Genomic DNA, 26,364 nt, shown 5'->3' with positions numbered 1-26,364 from the left:
TAAATAAGTTTTCCATGTTGAGGGATATGCATAAATGTTTGTTCAACAACAACAACAACATACCCAGTTGAATCCCACAATGTGGGGTCTAGGGAGGGTAAAGTGTACGCAGACCTTACCCCCACCTTGGAAGGTAGGGAGGCTGTTTCCGAAAGACCCTCGGCTCAAAAGAAAACAAGGGAAAAGAGTCAGATATGGGCAAGCAAATCAAAACAGTGCGAAAATGAGAAATAGCAAGAGCAAGAAAGTCATGATAAAACATCAAAGATAGACAAGACCCAACACATAGAAGCAGGATAAAAATACTCCTAATACGAGAAAGAAAACCTTGCGGCCCCCCACTAGCCCTCTACCCTAATACTCGACCTCCAACCCCTCCTTTAACCGGTCATGTCCTCGGTAAGCTGAAGTAGCGCCATATCCTGTCGAATCACCTCTCCCCAGGCCTTTTTTGGCCTACCCCTCCCTCTCTTCAGGCCCACCACTGCCATCCTCTCACACCTCCTCACTGGCGCATCAACGCATCTCCGCTGCACATGGCCGAACCATCTCAACCTCCCTTCCCGCATCTTATCCACCACAGGGGCCACACCAACCCTGTTCCGAATCCTATCTCTCCTGGAATGCCCGCACATCCATCTCAACATCTGCATCTCTGCTACCTTCATCTTCTGGACATGAGCTTTCTTAACTGGCCAGCATTCCGTCTCATACAACATAGTCGGTCTAACCACCGCTTTGTAGAACTTTCCCTTTAGTATAGGCGGCACCTTCTTATAGCACAAAACCTCGAAGCGAGCTTCCATTTCATCCATCCCGCTCCAATCCGATGTGTGACATCGTCGTCAATCTTTGTCCATGAAATATAATTACAAGATATAGCACATGAAACTTAAAAAACATTGAAGACAATGATGCAAAGTCAAATGAACCTTGGCTAAAATGTCTGACAAAAGGACTACGATTAACCTTTCTCCCGATGAAAACGGAGAGCGGTGACCAGTCGCCATTATTCACATATGCTAACCAAAAGGAATTGTGCAAACCCAATAAAACTTAAAGTAGTTGCACTATCTAGGATAGTGCAGGTACAAGTAGCAGTGACCTACCCACCATTAACTCCATAAAACTCTACAAGTAGCACTAACAAGCTGCTTCCACATCTTCTACAATGTATTGCAGCATCAAACAAGTGGCTGCCTCAGCCTTCATTAAAATAGAAAATCCACAAAAGAATAAGCCTCTATGCTCATACGAGGATTATCTACTTTAATTTGTTCAATCTCCTAAACCACCCTCGTCGCATTTCTAGACGAGAGCTGATTCCTCTTCAAAGACTAAGGAGCCCTTAATGAGGAAAAAATGGAAGGTAGATGGAGGTTAGCAAAGAAAAAGGGCACTGCAACACTTCTGACTTTCAAGATAATCAACATCAATCATGAGAAAAAAGTCAAATCTAATAAAGGAAAGAAACCAGCAGTTCGTTAATACATCCCCCCACCCCAAATTTGAAGATTCAAAATTTATAGCACGTTAATCTTACAAAAGAGCTCTAGTCTTTGGGGGTTGAAAGAGAACCACTTAGCTTCACAGGATGTGAAGTTGTGAACTGACTTTCAGCTACAAATTGGTGATGTTCATTGTAGATTCAACAATTTCAAGGCTTAATAACCTCAAGATATGACTGATGACTAACCACTAAGTTTGCCTGTTACCACATCACTGTATAATAGGAGCTCAACCTCAACCTCATTCTAACGTGCGCTTAAGTTCTGAAGCTAGGTGCAAGAAATTTGATTACTTTGGATCCTTAGGCAGCACTTCAGTTCAAGCACCAAGGCACTACAGTATTCGTTTCATCATCCATGGCTTCAATGCTATTATAACCATTTCACTCAATTATATACTTTCAATTCCATTCAGAAAATTGTTTTTTGCCCTGATAATATATATTGTTGTATGTGTTAACATTACCAGTTTCCAAAAAAAAAAAAAAAATATTGTTGTATGTGTTAGTTATTATTCTTGAATTAGATATATGCTTTTACTTTTTTTCTTCATTTGTGTCTTTCTTCAAAAAACCTGCACGACATTTTCATATTAAGACCCAACAACTAAACATCTTTTTCACTTTTCGCCTTTGATAACACTGCATGATTGTAATACTAGCATGTCAATCCACCATCAATCTCCGCATTCAATTGAATAAAAGGTCTCAATCTCAAGTAAGTAGCTTAAGAAGCACTTTGTACTTAGTGTCTTGTTAGCACTGCTAAGAGTTAAGGGCACTAAGCACTATGATTGAAAAGGAAAAACAATAGGAAGCTTGACACCATTAGTTAGAAAAGGAGTAAATCCATCAACGGGAGACATCACATAGTCCACATGGCATAACTTAAAACCATTATATAAGTGATTTTTATGAAAGGGATATTTCAACTCCATAAGCTATAGAAAAATCACAGTCGCTGCCATGCAAATTAAGCAATCTGATTTCAAATATAACTAAATTACTGATGAAGCAAAGGACAGTTCGTTCTGCATCATATGAAACCACAAAGCTCAGTAAAATCAAATACACTTCAAATATATGAAATAGGAATCCTTGCATACACGAATAATCAGACATCATAAAAGAAACAAGCCAACCACTTTGTTCGAAAATTGAATTGCCGTTCAGATTAACTTCAATAAAACAACCATCTATTAGTACAACAACATTTTCCTTTCTGAAGGACCAAGCATTCTAGGAGACCACTGCCTCCATCCTGTTTTAGCACGGCAATCAATATAAAACCAACATACAGTTTCAACATTACGACAAAATTAGAATTCCCAAATCATTAAAATTACCATTGAAGCAAATGGTCTTCCTCTTCTACCTCCACCTCCTCTAAGGCACTGCATTTAACCGAGCCTCAAACACGAATCCACGATAAAGCCCATCGCTATTCCCCGGAACGCCACCGATCCACCGCCATTCCCCTTTCCCACACTCATTTTCCTCCCAAAGTGCCAATCTTCCAACCCTCTTACCCGAAAAACAAACTCTACTCCCACCACCAAACACCTTAAACTTACTCGAATCCTGAAAATACCTAAACATCTCAGGCGGCATTCTCCCCGCTTCTTCCCATTCCAATGACTCCAAATCCAATCTAAGTATCAAAATCGTCGAGCACGAGCTATGCAACGAATACGACGATTTCAACCCACCAATCATCAAAACCTTATCATTCTTACCACCAAGCAATCTTGGTCGTTTCAATATATCGAAAATATCACCCCATTCATGTTTTTCTAACCTAACCCATTGTTGACTAAACTGCAAATCCTTAACAGTTGATCTAAACAACTTCCATTGTGACCTCCAAGGTGACCCAACATCACAAAGAGCCAAAATTGTGTCACAAATCAAGATTGGACTCCTTGGTTTCGAGGGTAAATTCGACGAAAACTTAAGCCAATTATTCGATGTACTCGACCCAGAAAAGTAAATAGCAGCTAACTCAGTCAAAACAAGAACCTGATTAGGTGATCCAACAAGAACAGACCCATGTTTACACCAAGCTGAACCCAATTGAGGAAGTAACTTAAATTGACGAGTTAAAGGGTTACAAACAATTAGGGTTTTGTTATTCATACTGGTTCCCACATTAATGGGTCCTTCAGCCCATAAATAGAGTAACCCATGTGATGAAGTGATGGGAAAATGAGATCTGAAAGGTAAAAATGAAAGTGGGAAACGAAACCAGTAGTTAAGCATTGTGTCGAACACATGGAGTGCATTATTGTGTGTTGATGATGATGATGATGATGACGTGGAGTTGTGGTGGTGGGACCGGTGTGAGGGGCGTAAGGCGAGGAGGGAGAAGGGTGGTTGGGTGGTGGAGATGACGTGGAGGAAGGATGGTGAAGAAAGAGTTGTGTTGAGACATTTGCAAACACATTTGGAAACGTTGATTTCACGGAGTGTTAAATGGGAGAAGATTTGGTGAAGAGTGTCTTGTGGGAGGAGATTAAATGGGGATGAATCCATTGATGAATTTTGGGTTGAAGATGGAGAGTGTGATTTTTTATGATGTTTTTTGGATGTGTTGTGAAGAAGGTGAGGGGAAGAAAGGGGTTTTTCTTGTTTTGTTTGGAGCAGTGTATTTGGCTATGGTGATAAGGGAAAGTGGTCTTTCTTTGGAAAAAAAAAAAAAAAAAGAAGAGAGAAAAGAAAAGAATCTATTATTAATAGTAGTTGGCAAGTTGGATGCAATTGATTTGATTAGCCACTTCATATATTAGTCTGTACTACTACTTTGTTTTTAACTAAATTCAGAATAATCTCAGAATGAGGTGTGCTTTCACTTGTCCTTTTCCCTTTTTTTTTTATGGTTATGAGATAGTATTAATTTTTTATGTTGTTAGGTCTCTTTAAAAATGTTAACAGATGCGTGCTGAGTCTTTCATAACTAGTAAATTTTGTAGAGGTGCGACAACATTTTTGAAATCTCCGAACAATTAGTTAATGAGTTTTACCTACAACATAACCAATTCATATCATGATACATTATCAATGGATGTTTTGTATTTGCTATTCGCTCAAAGACTTAATACATATGTACTTTATTAAACTTGTCATGATATTCTATTTAGACACTCGAATTAAATTATGTTCCAATTAAACTCATCAACTCCTAATAAAGTGTTTCAATTAGACACTTTCAATTTAAATTTTAAAAAAAAATTGCCTTTTTTTTTCATTCATCTATTGGATAATTAAGTTAACACATGAAATATGTCATCTCTTTTAATTATACACATTCGCTTCAATAAGTCATAAGATTCAGACATTTTTTACTTGAGGTTGATGCGTATAATTAAAGTATGTGAGATATTTCATGTGATTAACTTAACCACCTAGTAGATGAATGAGAACACACTCAATTTCTCTTTTCAAAATCTGAACTACAAGTGTCTAATTGGAACACTTTATTAAGAATTGAGGTGTTCAATTGAAACAGAACTTAATTCGAGTGTCTAAATTGAAATACACAAAGGAGTTGACTATATATTAAGCCTTCTATTAACGTACAACTTAACCGATTCAGATCATGATACACTATCGATGCAATGAATGTTTTGTGTTGTCATTCTCCCAAAATTTGTGAAGTAAATTTGAGATAAGAAGAGAGTGTTGTTGCAAAACTATGGTAGACTTAATACAATTGTTAATTTATTCCCATTAGTTTGAGTCCGTATAACAATTTAAGTTTTTAGCCTTCTAGTGCTGAAATTTAAAGTCGGCAACAGATAAGTACAAAAATGTCAAATAATCAAAAGACATACTCCTACTGTATAATTCCCTTCCCATTCCACTCTCCTATGTATAATTTAAAAGGATAAAACATTATTTATATGGGTGGCTCAATAATTGATGACCTAAAGCTACGGTTTAAATAAAAAATCCTAAGCTTTTTAAATAAAATTTCACATACATGCACACATATATGTTTATTTATTTAATTAGTTGAAGTTTATTATCCAGCTTTTGGAAATCAATGCAGAATATTTTTTTTAATAATCATTTTTCAAAATGATTCTTTTTCCATCGGCAATAGAGTCGATCCATTTGAGGCTATACAGTAAGATATCTCTATAACAAGCATGTTATATAATAGCATTTCATGGTAAAATTCAAGTTTTTTTAGGAATCAATTTATATGTTATATTTTTTCCTTTCTATAACAGTTTTTACTAATAACAACGATTGTCATCTTTATAATAGTACACTATTTATAAAATTACCCCTTTATAATAATTATCACTCATTATTAAGTGACAATAAATTCAACACACCACAGGCAATTAACACTATAGTAGAAGCCTCGAAGTGAAGCCATCTGCCATTCTTCATTCTTGGAAAAAGAAATCCTAAAAGGTGTTTAGCATTTTTTTAAAACTTGTCATTTCTTTCATTATAGTCTCTTGACCAGCAGTCATAAATTTAACAAACATCGTCCTGTCAATCATTTTTTCGGTTAAAGATGGTTGGAATATGCGACATAGAGTCTGTTTGCATGAGTTTATAACTTAAAATTTGTAAGTCAAAAGTCATAAGTTAGCTCTTTTATTTTAGCTGTGCTATTTTGATTTAAAAATATGTGCTTAAAAATATTTTTTTATCTTATTTAAACACCGCAAAAGTACTTAAAAGCTATTTTGACTTAAATTTCGCAAATGGTCATTCAGCTTAGTAAAATTATTTAGTAAATTTTATTTTTATATCAATAAAATAATTCAACTTGTATTATATTTTCTTCAAAATGACTTTAATCGGATAGATTACTTTTTTTTACCGGAAAACAAACTAGAACTGCCCTGCAGACTAAACAAGATTACTCCTATTTATCTTGAAAATGAACTGTCTTGAACTTTTGACCCTTACTTGCCTATAAAAAAACCTTCAAGATTAAAAATTAAAATTTGTTACACTTCAAGTTTTGCACATTCTAAGATAAGCGGGATAAAAAGTTTAAAAACACCCACATTCAAGATCATTCTTATAAATCACCTAATATAATCCACCGGTTAATGACCCAAACCCAAAACAAATGGGTCAAACTATATAAAAATCCCTCCATTAATTAACATTTATCTCTTGCTCTTTCTTCATGGATTGTTTCCAGGAATTGGTGGTTGAGATTTGTTCACTGAATTTTGAGGAAGTTGCATCTCAAATTTGAGCTCATTTAATTGAGAATTGAAGGAGATTGACTCAATTTTTTTGACCATTCTTCTTGGAGAAGAAGATCAAAACGGGGCTAGGTCGGGGCGGGTCGGGGTGTGGAAGAAAATGGGTAATTGTTTAAAAGAGGATAATTTAATTTAATTAGGGGTTTTCCATCCAAATAGGGGTACAAGTGTAAACTTTGTTGACGGCATGGGTATATTTGTTCACTTTCACTAACAGAGGATAAAGTTGGCTAATAAAATAAAGCAGAGGGGTATATTTTCTATAACAACCACGCTATATAATAATACTTCACTCTCAAATTCAAATTTTTTCGATATCGATTTTTTATGTTATATATTAACTCTTTATAACATATTTTTACTTATAACAGACAGTACATTCTTTATCAAATTATGCCTTTATAACAATTATCACCCATTATCGTGGCAATAAATTCAACATACGACAGACAATTAACTTTAGTAGAAGTCCAGAATGATGTAAAGGCTTCCACTATTCTCCTTCTTTGGAAAAAGAGTGAAATCCGAAAGGGTGATGAGCATTTTTTAGAACTTATCATTTCTTTCATTCTGTTCTCTTGACCAACAAAAATTATAAATTTATCAAATATTGTCTTTTCAATCAAACTTTCGGTTAAAGATGGTTGGAATATGCGACATAGCCCATATTGTTTGAACTAGCCCAAAAAAATTGGAAGGTTGTTTCGTAAATAAGTCGTAATCAAGATGCCACTTAAATTGTTCACAATCCGTTAGATATTTCATGAGTAAATTTCGCAATTGGTTATTCAGCTTAGTAAAATTGTTTAAACTAATTTTTGTATCAATAAAATTATTCAGCTTATATTATATTCTCTACAAAATAACTTTAACAGGATAAATAATTTTTTTCATCGAAAATCAATTAGAACTGGCTCCATAGACTAAGGCCTCATTTGTTTGCACTTAATGGAGGTCTGAATCTGAATGGTTCAGACATTAGGCCATTAAGTGCATTTGTTTACATTAAGATCTAACCACTTATTTGGTCTGAATAGATCTTAATCATTAAGATCTTGAACAAAGTCTGAATATCATTAAGAGGTAATTTTTACCACCGGCTCCACCCACCCCACTCCCACCACCCACCCAACCCTCCACTACCCCACCCTCCATATCAACCCCCACTACCTGTACCCCCTACCCCCCTCACTCACCACGTCAATCCCCTACCTACCCACTACTACCCACCTCCCACGCCAACAACCCACCCATCACCACCACCGAACCCCCACCCTACCCCAACCACCCACCTACCTTACCCTTAACCACCCCCTCACTACCACCCACCCTACCCCCAGATCCATCACACCACCGGCCCTACCACCCACGCACCCCACCCCACCCACCACCCACCCTACCTCACCCACCACCCACCACTCACCATCACTACAAAGCATCTCCACCATTACTAGCGAACATAGATGTTTTATTTTTTTGTCAAATAATATTTTTATTTTATTAAATTTGTATTTATTTTCTAATATTTAGTTATTTGTTTTATTTGAATTGTATATTTATTATGTTTAAAAAAATATGTTATGCACATTCAGATGTTGACAAACAAACAGTCTTAATCATTCAGTGTTCAGATCTAGAGATCACATCTTAATCATTCAGATGTGCATTCAGATTCAGACGTCTTAATCTTAATGAAAACAAATGAGGCCTAAAAAAGATTCTGAGTTCCAAATAAGAGAAAATTGCACCCAATTACTTTAGAAATGGATTGTTTTAAACTTTTGATTCCTGCTTGCTCTATGAGCAAATTAAACTTCAAGGTATGCCCCTGGAGTAAGTGGGGTCAAAATTTTATGACCACCCACATTCAGGGTCATTCTAAATCACCCAATATAATCTACCAGTTAATGACCCAAACCCAAGATAATTGGGTCAACTATATAAAAGATACTTCCATTAATTAACGGTAGAATGACGTGTGTATATATATATATATATGGTGTATTTACAAAATATGACAATACTTTTCATTTTACAAAACATAACGATAGATTTTTTACAAAACATATACGAAATTTTTCGCTCAAAATTTTGTGTATGGAAACTGTATAAAATATGTAGCTTAATTTTTTGTGTATGAAATACATATATCTCGCTCAAGGATTAGAATTCTCACTTTTTTTTGTATATGACTTTATAAAAACGGTGTGCATTATGTATATAACTGTATAAATCTTGTACAAAGTTCATGTTAGCTTTTTGAAAATTAAAAACAACTACAATAACATTGGATACAACTTTTATACAATTTTAATACAACTACAACCACAACATTTGACAACGACATAAATCAAACAAAAGATGTTCTGGCAATTCGAATTAGACTACAAAATCTTGATAACAAATTCTGAAGTCTTGTCCAGATTGAATAGGGCTTGTTGCGGAGGAATGTAAGCACGTTTTAGAGGAACTGTTGACACATCAATATCTCTAATGTAATATTTATCCATCATCTCTCTAGCAGCATCGCTGTGGCTGACATCTTCAAAGTCATTTGTTGCATCAGTGGAGTTCTCAGAGGAAACAGAGAACGGAGAGAAGGGAAGGAAAGGGAAGGGTGGGGCAGATCTGTTCCCATATATGTATGAAATAGAGAACAGGGAAGGGGAGAAGGGCAGGCTTTTAATTTTTTCAGATCTGCTATATTTTGTAATTAAGTTCTTATGTTTTGTAAATAAGGAAAAATATCCTCATGTTTTGTAATTAAGAGTCTTAACTAGTATTATTAGGTCATTTTTTCTTAATTAACATCTATCTCTTGTTTTCCTTTCTTCTTCGTCCTTCAACTTATAGGGACTTATTTTACTAAAAACTCAAATGTTGAGATCGTCCATGACACACATTGCAAGCCAAAACTCTACTTTTCGACTGCATGCGCTAGCGTCTGTATTTGAATTTCTTTTTCCTGCAAAAAATTACCTAATATAACTGAATATGCTCCATAATCACACTTTATATTACAAAATATATCTATATTTACATTGTATGGTAGGTATACATTGATACACATATCCCTATATTGTAGGCACTGTTCGTGTATGCACACGCATACTATGTGTATGCTATTAGTGTATATACAATGTATCGATGTAAATACATTTGTATATATAATGTATTAGTGTATATACATTGATACTGTATGTGCACACATACAACGTATGTGCTATGTTTTAAAAGAAAAATATTACTATATTTTGAAAAGAAATATCTCTTTTTTTTCTTTCAAAAAAGACACTAATCTCGCTACTTATCAAACCTTCCCCTTTTCCCTTTTTCTCTCAATCATTTGGGAGGTCACAACCCCTAGTCCGAGAATGTTTATCCTTTTGTGTTAAGGCCCATCTCATGTATATATATACACTTAATGGGCTTTGCTTATTGTAGCTTGTCCCTAATTTAGAATTAGATAGCAGACTTTGATGAATACTTTGAAGAGCTTGTGCTTGAGAGGTGGGATACACCCCTTGTTTTTGATGTCCACATTAGTTTGATAAATTAAATAAGTTTCTTTCATTTCTCACTTGAACATGTTTGACTAGGATGCACGTTTTCCACTGGTCAGTGGATAACTATGACAGATATCTTTTTGTCACATTTCCTATGCTTAATTAATCTTCCAAATCTCAACTGTCTTGCCCCTCCGTATCTTCTCTGTATAGACTTTTCCTTTTTTCTTTTTAAATTATGTCTCATCTTTTGTTATTTTACTATTTATCTTGAGAATTAGGGATCACCATGGAAATAAGGTTAACTTAGGAATTCCTAAATATGCATGTGCTTCAATTAGAATTATGATCAGACATTAAAACCGATCAATGTGTGTTCACATGTGATTTACGAGAATGACTTTAAAGGTGGGTGGGCTTGAACTTTTGACCTCACTTAACTCATGGACAAAACTTTAAAAGTTTAATATTTTTTGACATATTACCTTGAAGATTGTCCCTAGGATATACGGGGATAAAAAAATTCAAGATCACCAATTTTCAAGGTTAATGGTAGTAATTTATACTCAATCTATTCAGATGCACTAGTCAATAATGACCAGCATTGTCCAAAACAATTCATGGGTCTGGGAATTAAAATTTCTCAACAAAATGACATACTTCCAACTACACTCGTATATTTGATCACTTACCACCATGTAAATACACCTGGGATACATTCAGTATAAACACAAATTCACGGCCGGCTCATTCATAAAGCCATTGAAGCAATATAATTGTTTTGTATCTCAAAAATTGAAGACCCAAAAGTATAAGTATTTTTATATATAAACACATATTTTATATAATTATCATTAATAAATTATTTTAAATTTTAAATTTGGTTGAAGTTGTTCGAATTAGTGAGTAATTTAGGACAAATTTTCTTCTCTCTTATTAAATTTTCAATTGTATCCCAAAATTAGCTATTTTCTTGTCTTGCTTGGTTGATCCAAAGATCATGAAGTGAGTTTCTCATTAATATATGAATTTTGTGAAGTAAGTTTAAGGCCTCTTATTATGATTTTATTTTGGGACATCAATTTCATTTAGTCCCCTTGCTGTAGTGACCAACTTTCACTAGTAGGGAAATATTTGGAAATAAAAAGGAACAAAATTTCTGTTCTAATTTGTTTTCTGCATTTCAAGTTATTTCTAAATATTCCTTAGTTAACGGATTCTCTTATAAATAGATGTAGATTCAGAATTTAAACTCTATGAGTGCAATTTTAAGATTTTTAGCCTTAAATCCATTATATTTTTAAAATTATGAGTTCATATCTATTAATTTATTATAATTTTAGGATTTTTTTTTTCACACATAAATTTATGTTTCGCGTCAAAAGTTAAGGGGTCTGCCTATGAGGCTAGCTACGCCTCTGCTCATAGTGGTCTCGGTCCAAATTTAGGACCAACTTTTTACTAATTTGCATTAGTTTATTGTCATCACATGCACACTCATGGTTCATAAACACGGCATAAATCCGCATTAGTTTATTGCCATCACAAAATCATGATTATAGAACATGGAATAAATTGGGACTAATTTATTGCCTTCACACTCATGATTCCTAAACATGTCATAAATTGATTGAGAACATAATTTAGGGGCTTTATTTATCACATATTGACTTTGTTCATTAGGATGGACTATCGTTCTCAATCTCCATAATAGATATAAGAATATTTTACTATAGCTAAATTTAAATTTTTCTAAAACGGATACCTATTTTAAAAGTAGATTAAACTTCAGTCATGGCCAAAATCAAAGTAATCACATTCACACTTTAATTTCTTCAATTCTCATTTGCAGTTTGGAGCCATTTTCCGAAATTAATCAAAGTTACGCTAAAAAGGTGCGCCACGTACACAGCCACATGTCATGAGCAGAGCCGGACGTAGACGCTTGGGTGTCATGCCAAGTTTCAACTCAACAAGTATGAAGCAAATGCAACTAATTTCAGAAAAAGAAGAAGAAGGTGTGTATATAAAGTGCGCGCTCAACATGACTTTGATCTTTTTATGTAATACTTTTATCTTTGACACAAAACAAAAAAGTAAGTGGGAAAAAAAAATAAGACTCACAATGAATCTTGATTTTGTATTACCAACAAAAGAGTTAGTGATACCAATAATTGAATCACGAAAAGGAACATCTATTATATTCCACATGACAATTAACTATTACCAGATCAGAGCTATGGAAATGTGTTAAAATTAAAGTAACAGGTATTGTATACCACATGACAATTATAGATCACTAGAGAAATTGATGAAATGTGTTAAAAGGAACATATATTATATTCCACATGGCAATTATATATAGCCAGAGCCATGAAATGTAGTGTTACTCTATGGGAAGCAATTTTTCTTTTATAAATAGAACTTTTCAATAGCTCCCACTTCCACAAAATTTCTACAAGCTTAAGAGATGGTGGTTGCAATGAGACCAACAAGGATGGGAAGAGCAGAAGGTACCTTCAGAAATATCAACCTAATATCAACACTACTACAAATGCAAAAGAAAAGCACCTCATTGATCCCTTGGAAATCAACATCAACTCAAAGGTAATTCTCCACTTACGTACTAAACAACAAAAATACTGCTTGTACGTAGATGATTGCACGTATCTTGTAATGGATAATTACATATATATGCCACGTATATATGGAAAAGGTAACCGAATGGTTTATGCCTTTAGCAAATTAAATATGGATGCAATGGCACTTGTAATTTACTTTTACTAATAACGGGACCTTCTATATGATCCCATCACCAACCCCTTTATGTGTTTAGTAGTTCCACCTTTGTGGAATGGCAAATTGGAATCAATTCTTCACCAGGTGAGCTAATTTTAAGAATAGAATTTGGCCCAAGGTCTATTTTTTTTTTAGTCTAACATGATAACAGAGTCATATTTATCCAAATTCTTGATTTACTTTATATATTATATTAATCACACTCCAGTTGGTAGGTTTAAAATGCACGGAGTAGGGGGAGGGGTCTTAGTAGTACTCCCTTACTGTTTGTGGGATGCACAATTAGACTCGTTCTATACTTTTGTAATCCTCACCTCATGACCTACCTTTTGAGATTGAGTCAAACTCAATATCCATTTTCTTAACATTATGTTGTTAATCTCGTTAATGTGTGGACTCATGCAACTTAAATAACGGGATTAGAATGCTTTTACCTTCGTTCTTTCATATTCCTGTTACTACAAGTTGGAGTAGTTACTTAAATGATTAGAGTACCAATTTTCTTTACAAAGTAATACCCAAAATACGTTTATCCTAGCAAAACATTCGACTTTACCTACAAATAGGAACCAAAACTTTGGTCCTATATAACTATAATTACACCAAATAAAGGGGTATAATTAGAATTTAAGCAAACATAAGGACCACAGAAGCAATTTACCATCTGCATGGGGAACCATAGACTTTGTGCCGCTACACGTTTGCCACTTGACAACTTAAAGAAACATAAAATCAGATGGGTCATGGAAGAACGTGCCACGCCCAATAGTTAAATGGTCCTACAAATTCAGATATTTTCACATGACATGTCCCACTGAATCTTTGGAATCCAATTGCTCTTCATTGGTTGTGTTACGTATCTTTTTTCCTCCTTTCGTTTTATTCTACAATTTTTTAATATTTGTATTACATTTTTTGTAAAATTTATATTATCTTGAAAACTGGGACCTACTCGCGTTGTTTCGTCCTTTTTCGACTTTTAGTAGGCGTTTGGCCCCGGAAATTAAATATTTTTCAATTTATTTAGAATTTAAAAGTTGGAGTTGAAGATAGAGTTGTGGTTGGTTATAGCTTTTATAAAAAATATTTGTTTGTTTGAATACACTGAAAGTAAAACGAATTTTTAGATGTTTTTCAAAATTCAAATTATATTTAGAATTTTCATGGCCAAACTTTAATTTTCAAATAAAGTGAAAAAGTTTTAGGAAAAAAGTGAAAATTTCTCCTGGCCAAACGGGCTATAATTTTTTGTTTTTGAAACAATTCATAAAAGTTAGGAATCTAATTGAACGGTAGAGTTTCGAACTAGATTTACGTGACTGCTTAATCATGAAGGAATATTTTCATTTTCTTTACTTTCTATTTTGTAAATGAAATGTTCACCATTCGTTCATTCCCAACCCTATTGTCACCTAATAGAGTGTAGACCTCTTCATATCAATTATTCTTTGTAATAATTACTATAATGGCAAGTCTTTTTAAAAAAAAATTAATTTTTTATATTATGTTATATTGTATATTCTTTATAATAACATTTCATTATAATAGTAAAAATATACCTAAAAATCGAACCCGTTATTGCGAAATTTGGCCATATACGGAGCAAGTATTTAGAGGAAGAGAGTGAAGTGCTTTTCATTTGACTAATAATATAAAACTAATTAAATAAACAATTTTCTTTGGTTCTTACTTTTTCTTTTCTTATGTCTACAAAAGATTATTCTAAAATCAATTAATCTGAATTTTTTAGGGTCATTCTATCTCAATTTACTTTTTTGTTTTGTTTTGTTTAGACAATAAAAAAGAAAATGGCCGTTCGGACTCCCAAGGGGCAGTGATAATGTTTAAGCAATTAATTTTCTTAAAATGGCAAATCCACCCATTTCTGAAAGTCCAAATTAACATAATGAAACTATTTGAAACTGTTGTGAATAATTTGATATCTTTATAGTACTTCTTTTCATATTTTCTAAATATATTAGAGTAGTATATATACTCCTTCCATCTGTTTTTATTCTATGTATTGACTTGGCATAACCTTTAAGAACTATAAATGAAATGACAATTTTATTATATCACCGTAATTATTACTAAATCATCTAACTATTGAAATCAATCAAACATACTTTAGGATTTGTGTATCCACTAACAATTCATGAAGTTTCTAACCCAATAATTAATAATAAGGGTAAAATAAATATGAATTGATAAATTATCTCTTGATTTTTCAGTACGAACAAGTAAAAATTAACATTCATATTTTTAATAAGGGTGAGTAAAAATGGACGGAGGGAGTACTGGACACAATTACAAGAATGAATTCAAATCATTTTATTTTGAACTCGAAAAAAGTTAGTCATAAATGGGACAGCGGCATTATTCAGGGGGGAATAAATCCATTTTCTAGAGAATTGGAGGAGTGAACAAATAAAGTCACAATGATTAATGATTCCATGAGGGACTTCCTTTCGGGGACATCTGATAAAAGAAATCCTACAAGGGAGTGATTAGCAAATATGTAAAAAAAAAAAAAAAAAAAGGACATCTGATAAAATAAATCCTACAAGGGAGTGATTAGCAAATATGAAAAAAAAAAAAAAAAAAAAAAAACTATAACGAAAAAGAAAAGAAAGAACAAATCAGTTATTACGCCTATAAATAGAAACCATATTTCTTGAAAAATATTCCTCTTTGCGCAACACAAAATCATCAACTACTCTTCCGATCATTGCTCAGCCTACACTGCCGCTTTTCCATATATAGAAATCCCTCCTAATTCAGGTGAACCATTCATTTATCCACTATTTCCTATTTTTTCGCATACATTCATTAACCATGCCATTTTCCCCTCGTGCCTTATGTAAAAGTTTGCTAATCTTTTTATATTTCCTATAATCAGTTACTGAACTTGAATCTATATATTGTTTTGGTTAAAAATCTCGCAAATTTTCTTATTTTTAATCCTTGCGCTTTTTTCCTTGATTATCCTGTAAAAATTGCTCTTTTTGTTGCATTTTATATAGATAATAATCTGTTATAGAATTGAAATCCACACACTTTAGAAGTTGCTAATTTTTATCCTTGATAATCGTGTACAAGTTGCTATTTTTGTTGCATTTTATATGAATAATAATCAGTGAGAGATTTGAAATCCAGCTAATTGTTTATTAAAGTTGTATCCGTGACTACGAATAAATTCAATTGTAACTAAAATGGAAGCAGTGATTGTTGATTCGAACAGAGTTATGGTTGGAACAAGCGCTGTAATTGAATCGATCAGCTCCGTTAATAACGGAAAAGATGTAGCAGAGGTTAGATTTGATCCGACGGTTGTGGTGGGAGAGCCTGTGCCGGCAGTGGTGAAACTGGACGGCGGCGAGGAGAAGAAGAGGGAGATTGTTTTAGGGAGGAATATACATACGTCGTCGTATTCAGTAACGGAACCAGATGCTGATGATGATTCTACTGGTGATAAGGAAGCTTATATGGCTAGTGTTCTTGCTCGCTACAGAAAGACTCTCACTGATCGAACTAAGTATCATTTAGGTATTGTCTTCTTATCACACTTGAGTCTTTTTTTTTTTTCGTCTTTGGTTGCTCTATAAATGGAATCATATGCTAGTCCCGCAGTTTCAAAATATTTGTAGTTCTTACTAAAAATATTTGTCGTTTTATTTATCCAAGATAAAATTAAGTAATTTTTTCCCATTTTACCCTTGTATTAATAACATCTGAGTTCACATACAGTTTCATCATTAATGGAGTAAATATTTATTGAGGAGAGAGAACAACAACAACAACAACAACAACAACCCAGTAAAATCCCACATCGTGGGGTCTGGGGAGGGTAGAGTGTACGCAGACCTTACTCCTACCACGGTAGGACTAGTGCGTTTCCGAAAGACTCTTGGCTCAAGAAAAGCATAAAAGCATAAAAAAAAGTCAGATAAGGCTAAGAAATTCAAAGCGACATGGAAAAGCAATAATATAAAATAAAATAATGCAATCAACACAGGTACCACAGGATAATGAAAGCACAGGAAATAGTAGATAATAGCATAAATTGGAGCATAAGAAATTATATTGCGATACTGCGATTACTAATAAGAACGGATAACGGGACTATCTACTAGCCTTCTACCCTAATTTGGGTCCTCCAAACCCTCCTATCTAAGGTCATGTCCTCGGTAGTTCGTAATTGTGCCATGTCGTGTCTAATTACCTCCCCCAATACTTCTTCGGCCTACCCCTACCTCGTCTGAAACCATCCATGGCCAACCTCTCACACCTCCGCACTGGGGCATCTGTGTCTTTCCTCTTCACATGCCCAAACCATCTCAATCTCGCTTCTCGCATTGAGGAGAGAGAACATGATGAAATATGTTAAGAGGGTAAAATAGTCAAAATACCACCCTTATAAAGTACTGGTTCAAAGTATTTTTTGCAATACAGAATTAATAACAATCTTAAAGAAATTTTTGTTTATATATTTATATTAATCTGTATTCTGTTTTGGAGACTAAAACCTTCTGGTTTTCTACTCTGTTGGAATTTTTGTAGTCCAACTTGAAGAACATAAAAACTTCCTTGGATTATTAAAGTTCATAACAGTGAAGCGATTTGAAGAACATAAAATCTTCATGGGTTTTCTCTTATAGCCTGTTTGGCCAAGCTTTTTGGAGGTAAAAAAATGCTTTTTTAATTTTAAAAAGTGATGTGTTTGACCAAGCTTTTGGGAGGTCAAAAATGCTTATTTTTAAAAAGTTGGGTTTTTAGCCAAGCTTTTGGGAGACAAAAGTGCTTTTGGGGAGTAGTAGAAGCTGTTTTTCAGTAGCTAAAAAAGTAATTTTTCCCAAAAAAATACTTTTTAGATTTGTGACACTTGATTCTGTTTGTCTTTGGTTGCTCTATAAATAGAATCATATACTCCTTCCGTCACCTCTTGTTATTTTGATCTAATTATTTTCTTTTAAATCCTGCTTAACGGAAACAATCTCTCTACCCCCACAAAGTTAGGGGTAAGGTCCGTGTACATTTTCCAGACCCCACTTGTGAGATTGCATTGGGTATGTTGTTGTTATTGTTGTATACTCCCTCCGTCCACTTTTACTTGTCCACATATTAAAAGTAGGTATCCACTTTTACTTGTTCAGTTTGGAAAATTAAGAGATAATTTACCATCTTATACCTATTTTACCCTTATTATTAGTAAGTACTATTTATTTCTCAACATTAATTAAATGACTTGTAACAATTAGAGGTGATATAGTAAAACTATCATTTTATTTGTTGCTTCTTAAAGGTTGTGCCAACTCAAACATGGACAAGTCAAGATGGACGGAGGAAGTATTCTCTTAGGTTGGCTCAGATTCATTGTTTGACAAAAGTTGCTACTGAAATTTTCATTTGGATGCCTAAACTCAGCCCATGCATGACCTTAGTTCAAACTGTGTCAATTATACACACCGTTGACATGGCACAATGGTTGAGTTTCACCTATCTTGAGCTCGTCTACATGTCAAATTGAGCAAACATTGATTTTAGAATTCATAAAATCCACCCCACTTCTGTATCTAGTTCTCCCAATTCATTTTTCTCCTCAAAGTCGCCATTTTTAAAACACTCTGACACAAAGCTCCAAGAACATTCAGAAACTAAATTCAAGAACAGCAAAAAAATTAGTGATCATATTTGGTTCAAGAATATCCATAAGCTAAAAATGACCAGTACCAAACGGCATGGCAAAGTGTGATGGCTCTTGATACTTTGCGAGCTATAATGGTGCAACCCAAAATGTAGAAAAGAATAGGTTCTGCCATTTTCTGCTGGTGGCACAGGGTTAGAGAAACTGTTGAAAGTGAACTAGAACATAGGAAAGCAATCTCTCTTACTTTATAACATGGGTGAGATTTGGACATAAAATGTCTCTATCTGATGGAAGGAACTAGAATTGCCCACCAACTCATCTTGCTATCTCTAGAAATATAAAAAGTTGCCCTAAAAAGTTAAGCTAATGTTAATCTAGAAGTTACTGATTTCGTATGGTCGAGGCGTCTTTAACTCGTTGCCGATCCTTCTCCAAGTAGAAGTGGAGTAAAAAATCAAAAAGAAGAGGGGAGGAAGAAGAAGGATGAGTGTTTTACCTTTGAGTGTAGATATGTTTGTGGGTCTGGTCTCGTTGTTGGCTTTTGGAAAGAGAAGAAGAAGACAATTTTCTTTTTTTATTTTGGTTTGCTCAAATTGTTTTCTTTTATTTTTTTGGAATCTACTAAATCCATCTGTCTTTATTGTATTGTTTTATTCCCAAGTATGATCGAACTACACATATCTCATTTTTTGACCGTCTCAATGCCTCTTGTCTGATGAGTAGATTTCTCGAGTAGTCTAGTTTTTCATTAGGTACTTGCCGTAGTTTAGGTGTCTAAATGAAATAATCGGGCAAGTTAGGGGGCAGCTTATGTATTAGGCTTAGATTTTACTACTATTTTTCCTTTTTGGGGCTTTTTGTTGGTTTCAGATTTTGATAACTTAATTACTCTTCAGGCTTAAAAGTAACAGTTGTATAAAATATTGATTTTTTCCTTTGAAATTGGTAATCTTGTTATTTCTACCAAAAAGTGTGTGTGTTTTGTGGTTTTTTGAGTGGTGGGGGGGGGGGGGGGGTTGGTGTCAGATCTGAGGTTATTGATGTAACCTGAGAGGATGAAATCATTGGGTGGTTATTTAATACTATGAATTGTTTCTCATAATCTTCACCTAAGTTTGATATAGTTTTCCCTGCTCCTTTTGGTGGGGCAACATAATTTGTTTTGACTTTTGTCTTTCTTTTAGACAGCTATACGCGTTGTCTTATTTGCTGATGATTAAAGTTTGATTTTGTGTTGACTAGCGTTATAAAATCCTCGTCTCTATTAGAACCTTAGGTAGTGAGTGCCTTTGAGCTATCTTAGTGATGTTAATACAAATGTTTTGTGCAATGAATATAGATGTATTGTTGAAATTAGCCAATAGTATGTTCCAGTGGGTGGATCATGGATGGACAAGTGTAGTTTACAATATCCTTTACTTCTTTCGTTGCATTCCAAGTATAAAGAGATATCTGCCTTATTATTTCTGATTGCTGATTGTCACAGGATATCCATACAATTTGGACTTCGATTATGGTGCACTCACACAATTGCAGCATTTCTCCATCAATAACTTGGGGGATCCATTCATTGAGAGTAACTACGGTGTGCACTCAAGGCAGTTTGAAGTTGGTGTTTTGGACTGGTTTGCGCGCCTATGGGATATTGAGAAGGATCAATACTGGGGATACATCACAAACTGTGGAACCGAGGGAAATCTTCATGGAATCCTTGTTGGGTTAGTATAATTTTAACTTTTTCCCTTCGGAATCTTTAGGTTTGCTGATGAAGAAATGGTTACCCTCCTTTTTGCTCTATTTTCCTAATCCTATGGGAAACACGATCTTAATAATGCAGGAGAGAAGTATTTCCTGAAGGAATTTTGTATGCTTCGAGGGAGTCTCATTATTCTGTTTTTAAAGCAGCACGAATGTATAGAATGGAATGTGAAAAGGTTGGCACTCTACTAACTGGTGAAATAGATTGTGCAGACTTCAAAGTTAAGCTGCTAGCCAACAAGGACAAACCTGCAATCATTAATGTCAACATTGGTACTGTCTGACCCTTTCACTGTCTGAGATATTCCAAAATGCAACAACCTCTTAGTTGACTAAGCTGCCATCTTTTTTGGTTGACAGGAACTACTGTGAAAGGAGCTGTTGATGATCTTGATCTTGTTATAAAAACCCTGGAAGACTGCGGGTTTTCACATGATCGGTTCTATATCCACTGTGATGGGGCCCTCTTTGGGCTTATGATGCCATTTGTTAAGCGCGTAAGTTGATTTCTTTCTCCAAACTGTTTTTATTGTTAAACTTCTCCTTGCATTTCTTAAACTAGCCAATCTGAAGCGCATGTAAAAATACTTGGCTATTGTTAGTGAAGCAGGAGTTCATACGAAATTGAAATCTGAAATTAGTTTGCAGCCTTGTCAAGTATTTGATGCCACTACCAATGTTGCAGAAGGTTATAATGTAAAGTTGTTTTCTGTTCTCTGTAACCATTGCTTTTGGAAGTAAAGGGAGAAAAGATGAAGAAAAAAGCAGAATCCATTTGTTTTGGTTGATTAGAAGGACTTAAAAGATGAACTATCTTTTTTTCCATGTGTTCCTTATGTAGATACTTCTTCACAGCAAAAAGCAAATTAGAGATTCAAAGGAAGAAAAGAGATTCTTTATGCAGATCTACAGTATTCCTTATTCTTTTTGATAAGTAAATGAATGTCATCATGTGTGTACTTCTTCATGGTAAAAAAAAAAAAAAAAAAAAAAAAAAAGGACATTCTGTAAGCAGAGACCATCCACTGCCACAGCTTTTATGAAACATAAATTTATCTATTATCTTTCGTTGCTCCTACTATTACTACTATTTATGGAGCAATGAATTTAGATATTAGCTTTTCAAAAACAAAAAAAAAAAGAAAGAACTACAAAAAGATTGTTGAAGATGTTGTTAATTGTTTCAAGGTTTTCCTCTTAAGTAATATTTCAAATTTGTACAGGCACCAAAGGTTACTTTCAAAAAGCCAATCGGTAGTGTGAGCGTCTCCGGTCACAAGTTTGTGGGATGTCCAATGCCATGCGGTGTTCAACTAACAAGGCTAGAACACATTAATGCCCTTTCTAGGAATGTGGAGTACCTTGCATCAAGGGATGCCACTATCATGGGGAGTCGGAATGGGCATGCTCCACTTTTCCTTTGGTACACCCTGAACAGAAAAGGGTACAAGGGATTCCAGAAAGAAGTCCAGAAGTGCCTAAGGAATGCTCATTATTTGAAAGACCGCCTTATAGGAGCTGGAATCAGTGCTATGCTCAATGAGCTGAGCAGCACAGTTGTTTTTGAGCGACCTAAAGATGAGGAGTTTGTCCGCAAGTGGCAACTTGCTTGTGAAAGAAATATGGCACATGTTGTCGTGATGCCTAGTGTGACAGTTGATAAGCTGGATCACTTCTTGGACGAATTAGTTAAAGCACGATCAATCTGGTACAAGGAAGACAACGTCAAGCCTCCTTGTCTCACTTCGGATATTGGGAGTCAAAACTGTTGCTGCCCACAGCACAGAGCTATTTCTTAGATAGAGAAGCTATGGGTTTCCCACTGTTTCTGTAGGAAACATTAGAGGCATCATAGAAGTGATGTTTGTATTAGAGAAGCTATTAGTTTCTCATTGTTTCTGTATGAAACATTAGATTCATTGTAGAAGTGATGTTTGAATTGTGACTTGGAATCTCGTAGAAGCATATGATTGTGGCCCTTTTGCTTTTGCATAAATGTGTTACCATAAGGAAGAATTGCCAAAATTACGTGGCAGCTTTGTGAATTTTTTGTATTCCTCTCCACTTTCTCTGTATGCTGTCTTGGATATGACAAGGGGACAAACATTACTAACATCTACTTGGTTTCTTGCCACAAGTTACTTTCTCAGCCATAGCAAATATTGAGATTTTTTTCTTTTGAAAAGGTAATTTTGAAACATAGAAGAAAGATAAGGGGCATTTCGATGTCGACAAGTTTTCCAGAAACTTGTTCGGGTTATGACTGCAATATTTTGGGTCAGTCAAGTCCTACCAAGAAATTACAGTATTGGATTTAAAAGTTTTTAACCATGCTGAGAAAATATACGTTTCCTTACCTTCTTTGGTGGAGCCAAGTGGGGCTGATGGATTTTTTTTTTTTGGTATGTGCTTCCTCTTCCCTTTTTTGGGGCTAGATGAAAATATACGTTTCAGCAAGTACTTGCTATGAACTTTAAAATATCTCACTTTGTTAGACCGCCAATATTTAATTCCATACTTTATATTTCAGTTTAACAATGGATATTTAGGAACAATTCCAACTCCTTGGTTACTTAGTGAGTCAACTGGAACCAGGAGTTAGCACCTTTTCCTTATTTGTGCTATTACATTCTCCTACAAATCTGAAAATGCTATTGTGTTTCTTCTTCTTCTAATACAATGTAAACGACATTATCTAAAGTGTCTCAACCATGACTGGATACTTGTTCTTCAACATCCTGACAAGTGTTGGCTGGACAGAATCATCTGTGTCTAATGGTGTCCATCTGCAAAGAAGACAAAATTTTCAAATTAGTAAGCAGTTCCTTACAGAAAATTTCAAAGGGACTGTTTTTTGTTTATTTTCCTTACTTGTATCTGCAGACAAGATGGTGAAGAAAAACAGAAATTTCCAGTTTGGCCAGGTTGATTCCAGGACACATGCGTGGTCCGCTTCCAAATCCAAGGAAGCTGAAAGGTTTTAGAGGTTCCTGTAGAGAATTCAAAAAGTTTCTTTCCTATAAATCTCAGGGGTTAAATAAAAGGAGTCGACTTTTTGTGTTGGAAAACTTACATCAAATCTAGAGGGGTCAAACTTCTCAGGATTAGGAAAAATCTTGGGGTCGCGATGGATAGACACTACATCCAAGTTAAGAGACCATCCCTTCTTGATTTTGCACCCTGAACATGGTTTTAAAGAATCATTTTAGATCATTATCTTGTTACAAAAGAAATGTAACAAAATCCAGATACTGAGAAATCTGACAGTTACCCTCAATCTCAAAATCTTGTGCTGCTTTTCTTGAAAACCACGGCAGGATTGTGGCCATTCGAAGTGTTTCACTAATTACCTGAACATTGAAATATCAACAACAAAAAAAAGTTGATCTTTGAATTTCAAGGATGAATAGAAGCTGGATTTGGGTCCTGTTTGGCCAAGCTTCCAAAATCTGCTTATTTCGAAAAGTGCATAGGTGATTTTCAAAAAAGTACTTTTAGAGAGTAATAGTTTGTGTTAGGTTAACTAATTTGAAAAACACTTTTTACCAAATATTAGAGCAGTACTTTATGCTTGGCCAATGATCCAAAAGTGCTTATGAGGAAAACTACTTTTTTTATCTTCTGGAAAACAGCTTGGACAAACAGACTATTATGACTAGTATGATGCTCACTTTGGCGGTGTAAGGCATATTGTTGATGTCGGACCAGGTGAGATCTAATGTGCTTTGCTGTCTAGCTCGGATTTCTCTATGTTCCGCCTGCAAAATACAAGATCCCAAAGTTATAATCTAATGGAAGCAGTTAAAGGTTGCTCCTTTTTCCCGTTAGGTTCAATTCGAATTACCCTTAGTCTTTCCAATACAGCAGGATTTTCTTGAAGAAATTTGAGGAGCCATGTCAAACCAGCAGTTGTAGTATCGTGGCCTGCAACTAGCAGTGTCAATATGTTATCCTTCAGTTGTTTATCAGTGAGTTTGTCATCGTCATCTATGCCATGCTTCTTCACCAGGGATTGCAAGAAATCTTGTTTTAAGCTTTTCCCACTCCTCCGTTGGTCAATTATCGAATCCAACATAGCATACATTCGATCACGAGCCTGTAGTTTACAAATATTCATCTCTTTTAGGCTTCCCATTGATCCGATTTTGCATAGACTTTTGAAGATTTGTTACCTGAATCCCACGATAAAAGGCAGTTCCCGGGACCTTAAAGGGTAAAGAAGCAAAAGAGCCAGAAATAATCTTGAAATTGGTACGAAATTTCTCTTGTTCCTCACCAGTTGGCTCTAAGCTCATTATCATGTTGCCTATCACCTTGAGTGTGAACTGCAAAAAAACATAGAGCCCATTTGGATTAACTGAATTTAAGTGGCTTTTAAGCATCAAATGTTGAAAAGCACCTTTTTAGTGCTGGAGGTGAATTTATAAATAAGCAGTTACGTGTTTGGATAGAAGTGTTGAAGCTGAAAATAAACCGTTAACGTCGTAAAAATGGTGCTTTTCTGTTAGCAGGTTCAAGAATGCCTCTAAATCAAAACCAAACTCTATAATAGAAGTTTATCAAAAGACTCAACTGTGGAAGCTTCTTCAAGGACCAAGACTTTTCTTCCGGACCATTGATCCAATGTTTCAATAGCTAAGCTATTGATAAACTGAAAATACTTCTTTAGTCCATCAAGGGAAAGTGGTTCAGCAATTAGTCTTCGGAGTCGTTTGTGCGCCTCTCCTGTCTGTTGGAGCAAGCTAGTAGGTCCAAGCACTTGCTGTCCTGTGTAGAACAGGTTTAAGCTTACTATCCCATCTTTTCCTGTCAACAAGATTTTGCTTGCTTCTCTTCCGGTCATGAATACCGTGTACCTTCCTAATACATAACTCTTAAACACCTTCCCATACCTAATAACACAATCATAAAATTGAGGTGAGTGTTTAAATAGCATCGATTGTTTTAAGAATTTTCTTCGCGGAGTGATGATAAGATGGGGTGTGAAGAGTTTTCTGAAGGGATTGACAATGCTAGATCAATCTCTAAAGCATATACAGTCAGACCTCTCCATAACAGTCATCATCCTCTATAACAACCATGTTTTATGTGGAACCGATCTTTCATGTTATGTTATATTATATGTTCTCTATAGCTGCACTTCACTATAGCAGTCGAAAAAATATCGGAACAAACGATGTTGTTATAGAGAGGTTTGACTGTACAACAAGAATTATCTTCCTGAACAACTTTTAACCTTTATAAGCAAGATTATTAAACTGATCTATGCATAGTTTCCAGCAAGTGATTGATTTGTTTCTAAAACATAGCACATATTTAGGATCCCCTGGGAAAAATGGCAATGCTCGAGCAATTTTCGACGTGCTATAGGAAGACAAAACGAAAATAATCATATATTCTTACATGATGCCAAATATGATGAAATTGCTGTGACATTAAATCAATACTTGTTGCATTACTACTTACATTTTCTGTCTCTTGTTGATGAAGCTGTATATACCAGCAGGGCTCGAGAATTCCGATATGAAAGAGAGACTCTCTCCAATAATAGGCCATCCCAAGGTACCTGGAATTGCTTCCATTTCTTTTGGAGAAGTCCTTGTTCTTATTAAGACTGCTAAAACTACTAAAACCACTAAAACCAACACTACTACCATCACAATAAACATGATTAGCTCCATTTTTTTTTACTATGTTCAGTACGCAAAATTTGAAAACATTTATATGTGTATTGTTTGATGATCTCAAGAATGTTCTGTGAACAACTTTAGTATTAAAAATAATTCCTTGTCGATTTTTATGTTCTTTGTTGATTAATTTGTACAAGATGAGTGGGATGGGGCAAATTGACCCCATTGAATATATTACTCCCTCCGTCTCAATTTATGTGATACTCTTTCCTTTGGTCAA

At 34.8% G+C, this 26,364-nt stretch overlaps 5 protein-coding genes across 6 annotated transcripts; 1 reads left to right on the top strand and 4 right to left on the bottom strand.

The window, feature by feature from the left end:
• Positions 1 to 380: 380 nt before the first annotated feature.
• Positions 381 to 815, bottom strand: LOC132034923 (uncharacterized). The gene has a single exon (XM_059425255.1). It carries the CDS (start codon positions 813 to 815, stop codon positions 381 to 383), a length of 435 nt encoding a protein of 144 aa, XP_059281238.1.
• A 1,747-nt stretch (positions 816 to 2,562) lies between these two features.
• On the bottom strand, positions 2,563 to 4,150 carry LOC132033928 (SKP1-interacting partner 15). Its single transcript, XM_059424096.1, has one exon. It carries the CDS (start codon positions 4,037 to 4,039, stop codon positions 2,894 to 2,896), a length of 1,146 nt encoding a protein of 381 aa, XP_059280079.1. The 5' UTR covers positions 4,040 to 4,150; the 3' UTR covers positions 2,563 to 2,893.
• Positions 4,151 to 9,128: 4,978 nt separating this feature from the next.
• LOC132034922 (cytochrome b5-like) lies at positions 9,129 to 13,406 on the bottom strand. The gene is made up of 3 exons (XM_059425254.1): positions 13,376 to 13,406; positions 9,646 to 9,709; positions 9,129 to 9,372 (listed from the first exon to the last, which is right to left on the bottom strand). The coding sequence occupies exons 1-3, from the start codon at positions 13,404 to 13,406 to the stop codon at positions 9,129 to 9,131; spliced, it is 339 nt and encodes a 112-aa protein (XP_059281237.1).
• Positions 13,407 to 15,685: 2,279 nt separating this feature from the next.
• LOC132033926 (serine decarboxylase) lies at positions 15,686 to 22,499 on the top strand. 2 transcript variants are annotated; one of them, XM_059424094.1, is made up of 6 exons: positions 15,686 to 15,830; positions 16,272 to 16,595; positions 20,183 to 20,414; positions 20,534 to 20,727; positions 20,815 to 20,951; positions 21,678 to 22,499. In XM_059424094.1, the coding sequence occupies exons 2-6, from the start codon at positions 16,295 to 16,297 to the stop codon at positions 22,251 to 22,253; spliced, it is 1,440 nt and encodes a 479-aa protein (XP_059280077.1). In that variant the 5' UTR covers positions 15,686 to 15,830; positions 16,272 to 16,294; the 3' UTR covers positions 22,254 to 22,499. The 2 variants fall into 2 exon arrangements, with proteins under 2 accessions (XP_059280077.1, XP_059280076.1); XM_059424093.1 differs by having other exon boundaries at positions 15,689 to 15,830; positions 16,291 to 16,595.
• A 23-nt stretch (positions 22,500 to 22,522) lies between these two features.
• On the bottom strand, positions 22,523 to 26,240 carry LOC132033927 (abscisic acid 8'-hydroxylase 3-like). The gene is made up of 9 exons (XM_059424095.1): positions 25,921 to 26,240; positions 25,028 to 25,346; positions 24,627 to 24,779; positions 24,299 to 24,550; positions 24,126 to 24,212; positions 23,726 to 23,804; positions 23,528 to 23,634; positions 23,326 to 23,444; positions 22,523 to 23,240 (listed from the first exon to the last, which is right to left on the bottom strand). Exons 1-9 carry the CDS (start codon positions 26,133 to 26,135, stop codon positions 23,150 to 23,152), a joined length of 1,422 nt encoding a protein of 473 aa, XP_059280078.1. The 5' UTR covers positions 26,136 to 26,240; the 3' UTR covers positions 22,523 to 23,149.
• Between the last annotated feature and the right edge of the window lie 124 nt (positions 26,241 to 26,364).

The sequence above is a fragment of the Lycium ferocissimum genome, chromosome 10 (assembly GCF_029784015.1).
Source record: "Lycium ferocissimum isolate CSIRO_LF1 chromosome 10, AGI_CSIRO_Lferr_CH_V1, whole genome shotgun sequence".
NCBI lineage: Eukaryota > Viridiplantae > Streptophyta > Magnoliopsida > Solanales > Solanaceae > Lycium > Lycium ferocissimum.
The sequence above is the reverse complement of the archived record's forward strand: the minus strand, read 5'-3'. Positions and strand labels throughout refer to the sequence as shown.